This window comes from Mobula hypostoma, chromosome 16 (genome assembly GCF_963921235.1).
Source record: "Mobula hypostoma chromosome 16, sMobHyp1.1, whole genome shotgun sequence".
Lineage (NCBI taxonomy): Eukaryota > Metazoa > Chordata > Chondrichthyes > Myliobatiformes > Myliobatidae > Mobula > Mobula hypostoma.
The window spans coordinates 64,402,598-64,418,863 of NC_086112.1; the positions used below are offsets into that span (position 1 = coordinate 64,402,598).

The window sequence follows — 16,266 nt, forward strand, 5'->3', positions numbered from 1 at the left end:
TTTTCAAACCACTTAATGCACAATAGAAATGATGCAATTACATTTCTAAAAATATCATGTAGTCTAATAGATTACAGTAAAAGCCAGTATCATCTAGTAAATTTTGATCACAGACAAATCAGAGGTTATACAGGTTCCACAAATGTGATTTAGGCATGCACTAACATTTCTATAATGTTATGCATGAACATAGGAGATATAATACAAAAAACAAAGGAGCCAAGATCCAAATAAAAATAGAAACTAATTGAAAAACTCAGGTAAGGCATGTAGCTTCATGACAATTACCTTTCATGTCTGGAAATGCTGATGAGATAAATTGTTGCAAAATGCAGAGAAAGAGAGGAGGAAATTTCAAAGAACGAATGGAAGGATTGCAATGGGGCAGAAGGCCACAGACAGAAGTACAAGGTAGCGAAAGTTTGCAAGTGCCATAAAACTGGACTTGCCTTCTACCACCTTGAGGCTGCATAAAGCCATCGTACATTTATGATCAAAGTACGTGTCCTGACGAAGGGTCTCGGCCTGAAACGTCGACTGTACTTCTTCCTATAGATGCTGCCTGGCCTGCTGCGTTCCGCCAACATTTTGTGTATGATGCATATTTATATACAACATTGAGATTACAGGCAGCCACAAAAGAAACCGACAGAATCCATTAACAGACCACTGTACACCCATTGGGCAGGAAAAAAATGAATCATGCAAACAATAAAAGCAAATAACATTCAGAACTGAAGTTCACAAAAGTGAATTCACAGCCACGAAGCCAGTCATCACTGCAGCGATCCAGGAGCCTGATAATTGCAGGCTACAGCCTCAGTTCAGTGCAGAAATGAATAAGCCTCACAGAGCTGAACACCAGGCCGTCCTTTTCCTCCGCCCTCCGACCGTTTCAATCTAGCCTGGCGCTTTTAAATTGGTCAAACCTCAGGTCCTTACTCTCAGACCCTGGCTCTACCGCCTCAATTTGGTCCGTACCTGACCTTTCCAATCTGGCCTGGGGCTTAAATCAGCCAAACAGTGGGGTTTTCCTCACTCTCGGGCCTGGGCCCCACTGCCTCAACTCAGTTCTGCTGCTTCGAATTGCCTCTAAGTCCGCCCCAGCAATGATCAAACGTTGGCTTATTCCTTGCTCTTGGGGCAGTCCTGTCCTGTCCTGCATCTCTGAGACTTCAGTTCACACCACAAGAATGCCAAGTGGTACAGGCAGTTCAGCTCCGAAAGGGAAGTTACAGGCTACTGATTGCAGTGATAGTTTCTGAGAAAAAGTGTGATAGGTTAATAGTTTTGTTTGCTGCCAGTACCTTGTCGCTGTGCTTCACCAGCACCATTTTAAAAGCTGTTTTTACTTCTCTCTGACAGTCTAAGATCCAGATATCTGATCTTTTTCAATGCACCTTTATGTCTCAAATTACATAATTAACATTTTTCTATGAAACTCAAATGACTCCAGGCAGCAGTTCAGAAACAAACTTGCTCTCTGACCTTCTGTCAAGATATTTTTGAAAACTTTTAACGCTGAGGATTTATGAGTAGAGAATCAATTGATTCTGTCGATAATCTTTCAGAGCCTTACTTGAGCCAGGTAAATGCATACTAGACAATGAGACAAAAATAATGCAAATACTGGAAATCTGAAACGAAAACAGAAAACTGCGGAAACAAGTCAGAGAGTATCTGTAGAAGAGAATAAGAGTTAATATTTCTGGTCACAAACCGTTTGTCTTCAACGCAAAACATTTAACACTTTTCTCTGACGCTGCCAGGTATACCGAGTGTTTCCAGCATTTTCTGTTTTCATTTCAAAGTACCAGTCAAGGTAAGAGTGACTGGCTCACTTTCCTCAGGAACAGGCAAAGGTGACGCGGATCAAATTGTTTTAAGTTTATCCAGTTTAGAGTCGAAATCAAACAGCGTGGAAAAGGTAATCTTTGCTGAAGAGAAAAAATTCTCACTATCTATCACATGCCCCTGGTAATTTTGGGTTCTCATTCAGGTTTCCCTCGGTCTTGATTCCATGTTTAATACTCACTGAATAGCAAAAATAAAAGGCACCAACACTGGGTAATAAATCTCTCAAACAAAACTTCGGGAAATGTTCAGCACTTCGTAAGTATGGATTTGTTAATAATTCAGGAACGAAGTATTGGAATTGGAAGTAAATTCAAGCTAAGCTTTCAAGAACTCGGATGATAAAGCAAGAGAGAGGAAAATGCCCTGAAAATGTTTCAGTGGAAAGTGAAATGGGCAGAGAACCCGATTCCAGAGGGCCTGCCTCACCCGTTTCCTCGCTGGTCCTCGGTGCTTACGGCCCAGCTGCCCGCTGCCGGTGCCGCTGCCGCTCCCGCGGGCCGGGTGACAGGCGGCTTCGCGTCCCTTGTCAGAGCCCTCAATGTCCAGCTCCGGCATGCCGGCATGAAACAAAGTCTCCATGATAGCACGGAGCGAACCCACAGCCTGCACACAGGCCGGAATGCTAGACGGCGGGCGGAAACCCCGCAACCCGAGGACACGCCGGACCCAGCACGACGGCACGGCCGGAAGGAATTTTCGCGCCCCCGGAAGAGCTTGTGAGGAGAGGCGGCCATTAGGTGGGGGGCTGCGTCTGCAGGCTGTTTCTGGACGGAGAGAGTGAGGGGATAGTTGAGTTAAATCGGCCAGCACCTTGCGTGTTCTTCCTATTAATCCGGCGACTGGCCAGAAATGTCGAGAAGACGGCATAGTGACGATAATGACGGTGGGTAAAACCGGAATGGTAGAAGCACACGATATTTGCGCGGTTAGAACTGGTGCCTCTCGGCCGGTTTCCGTGACGACACTGATATGGGTGGTTGTGTTCTTTACCTGGTGTTCTTAATTTGAAAATTTTCAATTGATTTGTTTTTCCTCCCGTCGTCCAGAGAACAACAGCCCGCTGTAACTGCTCTGTCCCCATTAGAGTTAGCAGAAGGAGTCCATGCGGTCCTTCAAGGTTGCTATAACATACAATTAGATTATGACTGGCATTCTGTTTCAAGTCCCGCTGCTCTGCTGTACTCAGCGTGCAACTCATCTCTGTACTAATCCTACTAACCATTTTAATATATAAAATTTACTGCATCTTAATACATTTAATTTTTTTTGTAATTATCAATATCGAGCTAATTTAAGATTCTTGTGATATAATTCCTGGATTTTTATAAACAATATGAATTTTCTCACCTAAACAATTAAATATGCGTCAAAGAGTCGTGCTGCAGGGTAGATATGAGGAGAGATTGAGTAGATCAGGCGTCTTATTAGCTGGGTTTAGAAGAATGAGAGGAGATAACAAGGTAGATTCCCCTGTCTGTGGAATCTAAAACTAACAGTCAGGGTTACACAATAAGAGTTGGGGTATTCGGAACTGAAAAGAAGAGACATTCCTTCATGTGGAGTACAATAATTTCTTGCACCATAAAACTCTGAAGGTTCAGTCTTTGATTGCATTCCAAATAGAGACTAATTGACTTCCGACCATAAGACATAGAAGCAGAATTAGACAATTTAGCACATTGAGTATATGCCACCATTCCATCTGGATAATGAATGAATCAACATTTAACGAGATAGTGTTGGACAATAATTTTGAGGTAGGTCAGCCATGATGTTATTGAGTTGCTTGCAGATCTGGCTCAAGGGATTGAAAGGCCTAATCCTGCTTCTACTACTTTTGTTGTTTGGTTATGTAATACCACTGCTGCACTGCTGTCTTCAAGGGCCGTTAGACTCTGGACAAACCATAAGTAATCTCACTATCCCATATCGCAACAGCAATTCTGCTGACTTGTACCATAATTTTGTTTCAATTACAAACTAATCTTATTTCTTATCTCTTTCTGTAATGCAGTATTAATCCCTCAATTTCATATTGTAGATCTAATTGTGCTCACACTGTATGTTCCCAAGTTAATTCTATTGCTTTGCTCTTTCACTGTGCTTCCACTAACTCATTCTTGTTCCATTAGCCAAAAATAATCCCTGTGTTCTGCTCCCCTGTAGTCCTGCAAAATGCCTAAACCAATACTGCTACTTTGTCATATTTCCTCAATACCGTATCAATCCAATCTAATTTCAACATTTGTGGTTTTCTTTTTCCACTTTATTTTACATTTTTGTCTAGCCCTTCCTGCTGCAGTATTAAAAGTCCTATCTGACGCATCTCTGATCCTCCACATTTATTTATTTATTGAGATACAGAGTGGAATAGGGCCTTCTGGCCCTTGGAGCTACATTGCCCAGCGACCCCTTATTTGACCCTAGCATGATCATGGGACAATTAACCTACCAACTTGTACATCATTGGATTGTGGGAGGAAACCAGAGCACTCAGAGAAAACCCATGTGGTCACGGGGAGAACATTCTCATTCCATTTTGGAAACTAGATTTTCCAGATTTTAATGTAAGCAAGCTTTTAGATTTTGCATGATTGAACTGAAAAAAAAGATGAAATTACTTTTAATAACGTAGTAGCTGTAATATTTGCGAACTGTAATAATAGTTTGTGATCTGTGCACCTTAAAAGCTAAAAATCTAATATATTTACTGACTATTACAAGAAAAGTAGTTTTAAACAAAATCCCATGTTTCAAATGGAAATTAGTTATATATAGAGGATTTATTTGGGACAACTATTAAAGAACAAAAAATAATTAAGAAAATAGCCAGGATTCTCTTCATTTATTTGGGGCACAGTGTCACTTAATTGGGACAGGAGACTGTTGCCAAAGTTTCTAACTAGCGTCAGTCGCGTGCGTTTGTGTGGCTGTTAAACACTACACCGTGCTTAGAGCAAACAGTTTTAAAATAGTGTGTGTTCAAAAACACTGATTTTTGTTACTGATAGTTGATTAAAAAGCAATAAAACAACTCAGACTTGTTTTGTTCACTGCGGTTTCAAGCATTTAGGCTTGAAGATGCCAGAGATGGCCAGGAGTGAAAATTAAATGATTTTGTTACTTCAACAAGTTATGAACTATAGAATTTGAAGGTATTGACAGTCATCTTGAATGCTACAATGAAAATTTGGAGAATGCAATCAATATGTGAAGGCAGTCAATTACCTGCACTAGGTGTCTGCTGATTTGTTCATTTACAATCAATCAAAAGAACACAGCAGCATACAGTGGATGAATTCCTCCGTATATAACTATCAGGATCTACAGTTTTATAGTACTATAGTAAAATTGTTAGGGTGTCCAGGGAGAGGTGGCACCTCTGGTGAAGAGACTTGTCATGTCCAGTCTGGGACAGCTCACTCAACTTTGATTCCCAGCAGACACTCTGCTCTCACCTGTGGTTCCAAGTACCTGTTAGTATACAACAACAGTTACACCACTTGGACAGGCGGGCTAATCCAAGTGAGGATAGTTGGCGGTTCTTGTACCCCGGTAAGATGGGACAAGCCTGTCCTAGCACGCCAAGTCAGCTCTGATGGAGTGGGTGAATGAGATCTACTTTGAGAATTGCCACGTATTGTTAATGTTTAAATTGATCTGTATTTCATTTAAATGTATAATTTGTTACTCAGTTGAAGGTAATTTGTCTTTTTAATGTTTTAAAATATTTCCATGACACTTTGGCTAATTGCAACAGTCACTTAATTGGGCCAAAATGTACTGGCCCCGATGTGTCCCAATTAATGGGAATCCATTGCATGCAGATATAGATGTAGTCACTCTTTTTAACTACGGAAAGTTGAGGATGACATCATGATCTATTAAAAGAATCATTCATTGAAAATTGAGGAGAAACAGTGTGATAGCAGTAAAGGAGTCTCAGGATCAAAGGTGGTGATGAATTGGCATATAGGAAGGGGATTGAAAATCTGGTTGAATGGTGCCACAGCAACAGCCTCCCACTCAACGTCAGCAGAACCAAAGAAGTGTTATTAACAACAGAAAGAGGAAACTGGAGGTCCATGAGCCAGTCTTCATCAGGGAATTGGAGATGGAGAGGGTCAGCATCTTTAAATTCCTTTTCAGAGGATCTCCTCTGGCATTGACATATAATTGCCATTACAAAGAAGGCACAGCAGCCCCTCTACTTTCTTAGAAGTTTGTCATGTCATTCAGCATGACATCTAAAACGTTGCAAACTTCTATAGCTCCACAGTGGAGAGTATCCTGTCTTGTTGCATCACCATCTGGCAAGGAATGCCAATGCCCATGAACAGAAAAGCCTACAAAGAGTGGTGGACACGGCCCATTGAGCATATCTATAAGGAGCAGTGCCACAAGAAAGCAGCATCCATCATCAAGGACTCCCACCATTCAGACCATGTTCTCTTCTCACTGCTGCCATTGGGAAGGAAGTAGTTGAACCTTAATTCCCACATCACCAGGTTCAGGAACAGTTATTACCCTTTAATGATCAGACTTCTGAATCAGCATGGATAACTTCACTCGGCTCAACACTTACTGATTCCGCAATCGATGGACTCACTTTCAAGGCATCTTATTATAGGCATCCGTTAGTCTCGTGAGACCATGGATTTGCGCCTTGGAAAGTTTCCAGGGCGCAGGCCTGGGCAAGGTTGTATGGAAGACAGGCAGTTGCCCATGCTACAAGTCTCCCCTCTCCACGCCACCGATGTTGTCCAAGGGAAGGGCACTAGGGCCGATACAACTTGGCACCGGTGTCGTCGCAGAGCAATGTGTGGTTAAGTGCCTTGCTGAAGGACACACACACTGCCTCAGCTGAGGTTCGAACTAGCAACCTTCAGATCACTAGACCAATGCCTTAACCACTTGCCCTCTCTTACAACTTGCGTTCTCAATATTATTTGTTACTTATTTAATGATACTATTAGATTTTTTTGTATTTGCATAGTTTGTCTTTTCGTACTTTGGTTGTTTGTCCTCTTTATGTATAGGTTTTCATTGACTCCTCTGAATCTGCTGGGAATGCCCACAGGAAAATGAATCTCAGGGTAGTATATGGTGACATAACTACACTGAGATTTATTTGATAAATTTACTTTGAACTATGAATGTGGTAATTCAATCATGAAGGAAACTTGCAGCAAAATTGTAAACTTCAGTTTGCCTAAACGTTTGGAGGAGCAGAGTAGTTCAGGTTAAAAAGGTGTTAAACTTGTTAGTATATTTAAGAACAGTGCAACAATATCCTACAATCAAAAAGAGGACATTCCATGTTAGATCACTTTACCTAACAATGGATCATGTGATGATCAAATACAATGGGCCAGATCTTGCTGACTCAGTCATCATGCCCAGAATCACTGCCCAAGGGCATCACTGTGACAAATGAAGTTGATTTTAGAGAAAGATGAGGATCATGACATCTATGAAGGTCATAGGACACGTAAAATTTGAAGTGTACATGTTGCGCATCTAGCATGACTTTCAGTCAAACGACTGAATTAATGTTGAATTAATGATGGACCTTTTGTTTTGCAATAGGGCAACCTCATAAAAGGAGGAGGACATCTGAACCAATTGAAATTGAAGACCGATTGGAGTCTCTGATATGTCGTGTAGGAGAAAAGGTGTCGTTCATTTAAATCGTTTTAAAATATTTTCTAAAAAGGATGGAATCTTTCTAATTATTGTATGATAATTGAAGCCTTGTAAAAATGGAAAAAAGTATCAAATCAGGAGTACCTGCTGTACATTTAACGTTTACAGACATAACTTTTTTTTCATTGCAACATCTGCAGATTTTCTCATTTGTGACTTTTTTTCACTACCTGGTTGAATCACAAACAATGTACGATGGCTAATAGAAAGGAAACACTTCTTACTGCCTACAATATCTCTAAAATCTTAGAAGTGATTTGGTACCTTGCATGTGTCATCAGGATAGTTACTTTGTATGCCTTATGATAGGTATTAAACAAAAGCAAGTTCTGTTCTTTTTGTTATAATTATCTTCTTTTAATACTTTATTAGTAGTAATTTGGATATATTATTCATTCCAGAGATTTTTTTGTGCATTCATTGTGCCTCACTGTATCATCAACATAAATGTTTTGTTTTACAGAGCACGTCTTCATTAGAGAGCAATCTAGAAGGACTAGCAGGTGTTTTGGAAGCAGATCTGCCAAATTATAAAAGTAAAATCTTGAGAATACTTTGTGCAGTGTAAGTTGGATGATACGAAGAATTTTGAGGCAATTTGTAAAATCACTAATTATTGTACATTAGCTCTGTTTAACTAACTGATTTGAAATTCTGGCTTTTGCAGATTTGGAAATTATTATTTATAGTTGTCCACAGCATGTGGACGTTAATGGCAAGAACAGCAGTTCATGCTTATGTATAATTACCTTTGAACCAAGGGCTTGTGAAGGTATTTCAGTGGCCATTAAACATTAGCTTCATTGCTACACAATTGTGTATAGAATAAATCAATTAATTGTAATGGTAAATGAATCAATTAAGGACTGCTAGATTTTCTCTTAAAGGAGATTAGTGAATTAGAGTATCCTTTTTAGTGACAATCTGGTGATTTTACTATTACCATCATTAGCATAACCTATTTAATCAACTGAATTTAAATTTCCCATCTGTTTTGAGCATGTATGCAGGTCATTAGCCCAGGCCTGTGGATTAGAGTATATTGATTTACCCTTTTTGCTACTAGTCCTCTCAATTACATGTATTGTCTCCATAAACTGCTGCTGTTAACTGGCTACAAACATGGGAAATAAAGATTAAAAGGAACTGGACATGTTGGAAATCTGATTTCAAATCAGATTTCACCTGATAGGATGAAGTCACATTATAAGTGTGATTAGGGCAGTTGGAAGGAAGTATATTTCTTTATATGGGAGATGCATTTACTTTGCCCAGTACATCCCTTCTGCCACCTGCTCTGCAGTTTAAAATTACATTTTTTAATCTCCCAGTTCACACGATGGGTTGAGGATCTGAAAAATTAACTCAGAAAATTAACTTTTCATGGATGCTGCTGAGTGCTTCTATCATTTTCTGTTTTTTAACAATAGGAGGAATAGTTTCAATAGAACAAAATGGTATTGGAGGAAATAAACTGTTTATTGTGATATGCCAGATATCCAATTTCTGGATTGCAATATATAAATAAATAGCTTTTGTTTTATTTGAGGCAGGGTTAGAGCATGGAAGAATCACCAGAAAAATGAATAATTTAATGGAAGGAAGTACTTCTGACTAGAAAAATATTGCCTGTTGTTTTGCTAATGGCATGAAGTCTAGTAAAGACAATTGCAAGTATTTTAACATCAGTTTGTGCCCTGACATATTGGTTCTAGGTTTTCAAAGTTTATTTTTAATGATGGGTATACAGCTATAAGGTGCTATTGGCAATGAGACCAGCTGGGCAGGTAATCACTGCATATAGAACCTTTACTTATGTTTTATATCAGGGGTTCACCCTTCATCTTGGACAATAATTGTTCTCTTCAGAGATCATGGCTAAAGAATATTGGAGCAGAGGAGGTTGAAGTATAATCTGGACCATATGAGGTGTCATTTTAAAGTCCCAAAAATGTGAACAAAGTGCTTTTGCTGGCACCGAACTCTCCTTTTCAAAGGAAGTTTTAAAGCCAATTGTTTAACATTGTGGAGTTATTGCAATTACTGAAGCCATTGTTGTGTTGGGTGTCCTCAATGTTAATGCTTAACAATTCTTGCTACATTGGAAATATTTGATTTTCTATAACAATAACAAAATACTTAGTGAATTATTCGACATGATATTTTCCTTAGAGCAAGGCAGCTTCCAGAAAAATTACCTGTATACACAACACTTGTGGGCCTACTAAATGCCAGGAATTACAACTTTGGTGGTGAATTCGTCGAAGCTATGATCAGACAGCTTAAAGAAATTTTGAAAGCCAATTTGTACAATGAAGCAGTTTTTGCTGTAAGTCTTTTTTTTGTGTTGTAATGGGTAGAGTGATCTGCTCTAGATAGCATTGCCATGTCCACAATTGGATTAAATTTGGTTTGAAGTAAAATATAAAGCTCTGTGAAATCTTTTCTTTTCATCTTTTATTTTAATAAACTCTACCATGAGTGGGAGTCATTGCTGTTGGCAGTGTGATGATTATAATGGTGCCAAAGACGATGTGTGAATTATGCTCACTGCGGCATTCTGTAATTTCACAACACCCCAATTTGTACCCCAGTATATATCCCATTATATAGGGTTATATTGTTCTTCATGCCCCATATTGAACAACTGCTTCCTTCTTTCTCTGATTGGTCTTGGCTTCTTTTAATTTTGCTTAAATATTGTCACTTATAATTCTCAGAAACCTTTTCCAAAGATTTTGAACTATACTTGTAATCTCTAAAAAGCTTGCAATCTGTAATATGTTAATGATGCCGTTTAACTACAATTATTATAATGGCATGTAAAATGCTTACAATTTCTATGAAATACACCCTAGTATTTTAAAATTATATGGATAGTGTGCTACTTGTAAAAGGAATATTCAGTTTGGAGTTAAGTTGTGCTCCTTGTGTAGGTTCGTTTTTTGTCTGATCTCGTGAATTGTCATGTGATTGCTGCTCCATCGATGGTGGCAATGTTTGAAAACTTTATCAGCGTAACACAAGAGGAGGACATACCACAGGTAAGAAAAAACGAGGAGGAGACACTACAGGTATTAAAAAATAAAGTGATCAAATGTGGTTGTCGGGTGGGATATTTTCCCTGTGTGACTTGATGTGGATGTTTGGAAGTTTTCTCTGTGCTCCGAGGATTCACTGCATAACTGTTGTGACGTTGCTTTTAAGACCTTTAAACCCTTCTGTTTCTTCATTTGGGAATTCTTTTAAAATACCTCATGTTGCTTTATTGGTATTCTTTATTAGTTTGTGGATAGATACCTAAGCAGTGAGATCAAATTATTGTACAATTGTAAGATATTTTGCCAAATAAGAAACCAATTGCTTATACTATTCCTTGTCTGGCCATTTTTAACAAGCCCATTGCTGCTTCAGTCTTGCTGTAATGAATCTGCTCTCATCATTCTTAAAAAAAACATGTAGGCCCAGTCTATTGATTAAGTTTCATTTATTCCTCTTAGCCAGTTCCTTTAAGACTATTTGAGATGTACCTTGGAACTTTTTTTTAATTAAAGTGTATGAATTCAAGTGTTTGTTTATAATGATCCTAAATTAGAATATGTAACCAAGAGAAATTCACAATTTCCTTTTATTTTTCATAGTAATTGATATTACTTTGATATCCATTTTTGCACATTAAGGAAATGGTGCCTTCTATAGGTATTTTAGGCAGCAAAAGGCTTTTGTATTGTAAAACCTTTTAAATATCTGTCATGCTTGTTTCACTTTGCTGTAGGTACGCTCTGACTGGTACGTGTATTCGGTGCTTTCTTCTCTTCCCTGGGTTGGAAAGGAGCTCTATGAGAAAAAAGATGTTGAGATGGATCGAATTCTTTTGCAGATCGAAAGTTATCTGAAGTAAGTAACTATTAATTCCTCTTACAATTGTGAATTAAGTGCTTAAGATAGTAAAATACTGGACTGGTCAAAGAACACTGAGGCTGTCTACAAGAAGGGTCAGAGCCGTCTCTATTTCGTGAGGAGACTGAGGTCCTTTAACATCTGCCGGATGATGCTGAGGATGTTCTACGAGTCTGTGGTGGCCAGTGCTATCATGTTTACTGTTGTGTGCTGGGGCAGCAGGCTGAGGGTAGCAGACACCAACAGAATCAACAAACTCATTCGTAAGGCCAGTGATGTCGTGGGGATGGAACTGGACTCTCTGACGGTGGTGTCTGAAAAGAGGATGCTGTCCAAGTTGCATGCCATCTTGGTCAGTGTCTCCCATCCACTACATAATGTACTGGGTGGACACAGGAGTACATTCAGCCAGAGACTCATTCCACCGAGATGCAACACAGAGCGTCATAGGAAGTCATTCCTGCCTGTGGCCATCAAACTTTACAACTCCTCCCTTAGAGGGTCAGACACCCTGAGCCAATAGGCTGGTCCTGGACTTATTTCATAATTTACTGGCATAATTTACATATTACTATTTAACTATTTATGGTTCTACTACTATTTATTATTTATGGTGAAACTGTAACATAAACCAATTTCACCCGGGATCAATGAAGTATGACTAAAATATACAATTTATTATTTGATTTTATTTTGAGCATTTACATCATAGCTCTAAGGAGAGAAAAAAAGTCTCATCATCGTTCTTAAATGTAAAACTCCTGTATGTTTGAATTGTGACCCCAAATTCTAGATTTCCACACAATAGGAAGCAACCTTTCCACATTCACAACGTCAATATCTTTCATAATCTTATATGAATCAATTAAGTCACTTCTCATTGTTTTAAACTCTTATCAGCTGCAAGCCTAGCCTGTCCAACTTTTTGTCAGATGTCAGTCTCAATGAACTTTTTTCAACTGCTTCAAATACATGTGCACCCTTTGTTTAATAAGGAGACTGACACTGCATACAGTACTCCAGAAATTTAATTTTCATTTTCTTCCTGAAGGTAAATAATAACATTGTTAGTTTCCTAGCTGAAACTTTAGAGGCACGTACTGGAATATTTTGCTAATGCTATTACAGCGTCACCAATGACTAAATGGGGTCGATCTCTGCTGCTGATCTCCCTGTGACCGTGTGGGTTTCCTCTGGGTGCTCCTCCCACAGTCCGAAGGTGTACAGGTTAGGGTTCGTAAGTTGTGGGCATGTTATTTTGGCATCAGAAGTGTTGCGATATTTGTGGGCTATCCAGCACAATCCTCACTGATTTGATTAGACGGCAAATGATGGATTTCTCTATATGTTTTGATGTACATGTGACAAATAAAGCTAATTTTTAATCTTTATCTTTAATCACTTGAAGTGTTAACCTGTGAACCATCTACCAAGCACTCAGAGCTCTTTAATTTTAAACCTCTATATTGCCTCACCATTTAGGTGATAATTTTTAGTCTTCCACCTAAAATAATTTCACATTTTCCAAAGTTATGCTCTGTTTGCCAGATTTGTGTCAATTCAGCTGTATCCTTTAGTAACTGCTTTATGTCCTGTTTACAGCTTATTTGTCCTACTATCTTTGAATCATCAGCAAATTTAGCAACTTGTACTGTACATTTTGCTTCTTATCCAGATCATTTGGATAAATTGTAAAAAAAAGTTGAGGGTATAGCATCAATGCCAACCTGAAAAAGATCCATTTCCTGTAATGTATCAATCTCAATATGATACTCCCATACTGTAAACTTTAGTTTTCTACAATAGCCGATGATTCAGAATCTTTATCGAATATCTTATGGAAATCTATTTCATGAACTAGTTCCCCTTCATTATTCAATGCTTTCCTACATTTTCCCAATGCAGATGTTGAGTTAACTGGTTTGTAATTCCCTGTATTCTGCCTCTCATTTTGATTAAAGGAGTTATTCTTGCTATTTTCCACTTAAATGGAACCTATGCCATATCCATGGAATTTTATTTTGATAGCCTCTTTTTAGGATGTGGGATATAATTCTGGTAGCATTCATAACTTTTCTAATAGATAAAAGTGGGAACTCTGCTAATTTCCAGAAACCTTTCAAATCCTTGCTTTTGTCTAGATTAAATAGGTGAAGTAGTGTGTTGACTGGGGTTGGTCAAAAAACTGGCCTTTTCTGTGTTGTTTTGAGTTATGAAGTGTTTGATCATGTTTCTAAGCTTTTTAAAGCTTAGTTCAAAGTACTTTTATGTACCTTGGTGGAAATGTCTCAAAAATGTTAGAGCTAATATAGATTTTCAAATTTGATGCATAATTTTTCCCTCTAACACTAGTCTTCTGTGCATGGAACCAAGGTTATGTTTGATATTTACTCTTATCTGTTTGTAGGAGACGACAAAAACATCATGTCCCAATGCTACAGTGCTGGAATGCTGAACAACCACATTTACAGGAGGAGGTAAGAAATCTAATAGAAATTAATCGAAAACTAATGCATTTCATTTCAAATAGGCCCTAAGTTTTTTGCACATTTTTGTTGAGCTGTAATTCAAGTCAGTCTCCCTTAGGAAAGGTTTTCCTGTTGGATATGCTTTGACAAATACTCATTCCCATATTAGTGCACCAATTTTAGGATTCATCATATGATTTGAACTTTCTTCCTCACTGGATAAGAATAAGGCTTTAAATTGAATACACAAGTGAATCCGTAAGTCCGTTGTAGTAATTGAAGGGCCAGTGCAAAAGCTAATCGAGTAAAACGCATGCTGTGAGGAAATTGTCTATAAGTATGATATTGCTTAATATCAAGGCTTGTATATACCTTGATTCACAACTAAAATAATGCAAACTTTAAAACTTTAATTATTAAGCAATGCTCGTGATTCTTCTGCTCCTCATCACTTAAATAATGCCATTTCAGCAAAATTGGTAAAGGTTTCTACTTTTTATTTGTTCTATCTTGATTGAAGGCCTATGGACAAGTAGAAATGAGACTACACAAAGGAAAGAGGAAATGGTATCTAGAAATTCGGCAAGATGCAAAGGGTTGAGGAGAAGAAGGAATGTGGAACATGATTTTATATATAGGCCAAAGTATTGATAAATAAATCTGTTTTGTAGCTTGACAACGCAGTAATGTCTGGATTATGAAGAGGCTATGTTTGGCAGATCTTGTACTGCACCATGGAGGCTTGGATGTTTAAATCAGAGCTCTCTGTATAATGAGCCTTCAGTCCCAGCATGAATTTAATTATAAGAGATAATCGGAAGCCTGGTTATTCCTAGCAAGTGAAATCTGTGTTTAATTACTGCTCGATCACAAGCAAAGATAAAAATTGACAAATTACATCAGGGAGATCAAGTGATCTGAAAAAGCTTTGGGAAAGGAACACTGAACTTCTCTCTTTCCACCTATTAACAACACAGATAGAGATCTTGTATTCATTCTAATGTGCAAGATAATTCTTGCAATTATCCCAATGATGTGAGAAAATGGCTGGATTAGAAAAACTGAAAGTAGTAACAATTCAACACGGATGTCTTGGAATTAACCAGAAATAGCTTGGTAACTTGTTTAGGTGTGCATTGCTTTGGGCATTTGCTTAGTTATTTTAAATGAGATTTTCAAATAATTGCATATAAATTATGCGTATTTCTTTCACAGGTACTACTTTACAGTATTTTTGCTCTTTATTTACGAGTGCATTGAGAGGTTTTGGAAATTTTGATTAATATTTGTACAATTTAGTTGATAGCTGTATTATTTAAGTATTCGCATTTCTAAAATTAGCTACATATCAGAGCTCTGATTCTTGTAAACAGCAATCTCTAAACTCCAGAATGTAATCCTCTCCTGAACAGACATTCTAAGTTCACATATTATTCTATATTTTTTCATTAAATTTTATTTGTGTTTTTTACTTGAAATATTGATCACAAACCAGTCAAATTTTGGAAATGATCACTAATTTGTTACAGTATTTATCAGGTTTACTCTACTTTGGTAAGGGTAACATGATCAAATATATTACATAATGTAACGGCCACTTGTTGTCTCCTGTACAGTATACATAAAAATTATGCTGCTTCTTAATCTGCATATCCACATTCACCATCTTCCCCTTTCATTGGCTTCTATTGAATTGTGGTACTATTAAGACCTCGACCTCTGCAGAGGGATATAGATAGGTTAAGTGAGTGGGCCAAAGTCTGGAAGATGGAATACAACATTGGTTTATGTGAGATCATCCACTTTGGAAGGAATAATAGAAGAGCAGGTTATTATTTAAATGGTGAAAGATTGCAGCATGCTGTTGTGCAGAGAGACTTGGGAGTGCTTGTTCATGAATCACAAAAAGTTGGCTTGCAGGTACAACAGGTTATTAAGGCAAATGGAATGTTGGCCTTCATTGCTAGAGGGATTGAATTCAAGAGCAGGGAGGTTATGCTGCAACTATACAGGGTACTGGTGAGGCTGCACCTGGAGTACTGTGTGCTGTTCTGGTCTCCATACTTGAGGAAGGATATACTGGCTTTGGAGGCAGTGCAGAGGAGGTTCACCAGGTTGATTCCAGGGATGAAGGGGTTAACCTATGAGGAGAGATTGATTCGCCTGGGACTATACTCTCTGGAATTCAGAAGAATGAGAGGGGATCTTATAGAAACATACAAAATTTTGAATGGGATAGATAAGATAGAAGTAGGAAAGTTGTTTCCATTGGTGGGTGAGACTAGAACTAGGGGACATTGCCTCAAGATTCAGGGGAGAAGGTTTAGGACAGAGA

The 16,266-nt window shown here is 38.2% G+C and overlaps 2 protein-coding genes across 2 annotated transcripts in view; one reads left to right on the forward strand and one right to left on the reverse strand.

Moving 5' to 3' along the window:
- Positions 1 to 2,724, reverse strand: part of LOC134357446 (thiosulfate sulfurtransferase/rhodanese-like domain-containing protein 2) — a 29,325-nt gene extending 26,601 nt beyond the window's left edge. Inside the window, exon 1 of the mRNA XM_063069034.1 lies at positions 2,284 to 2,724. Coding sequence (XP_062925104.1) covers positions 2,284 to 2,724 — 441 coding nt within the window. The remainder of the gene's footprint in view (positions 1 to 2,283) is intronic.
- The window catches only part of LOC134357445 (nuclear cap-binding protein subunit 1), a 60,409-nt gene continuing 46,745 nt past the window's right edge, over positions 2,603 to 16,266 (forward strand). The window contains exons 1-7 of the mRNA XM_063069031.1: positions 2,603 to 2,740; positions 7,447 to 7,532; positions 8,027 to 8,127; positions 9,736 to 9,892; positions 10,500 to 10,607; positions 11,339 to 11,460; positions 13,871 to 13,940. Coding sequence (XP_062925101.1) covers positions 2,707 to 2,740; positions 7,447 to 7,532; positions 8,027 to 8,127; positions 9,736 to 9,892; positions 10,500 to 10,607; positions 11,339 to 11,460; positions 13,871 to 13,940 — 678 coding nt within the window. The 5' untranslated portion in view covers positions 2,603 to 2,706. The remainder of the gene's footprint in view (positions 2,741 to 7,446; positions 7,533 to 8,026; positions 8,128 to 9,735; positions 9,893 to 10,499; positions 10,608 to 11,338; positions 11,461 to 13,870; positions 13,941 to 16,266) is intronic.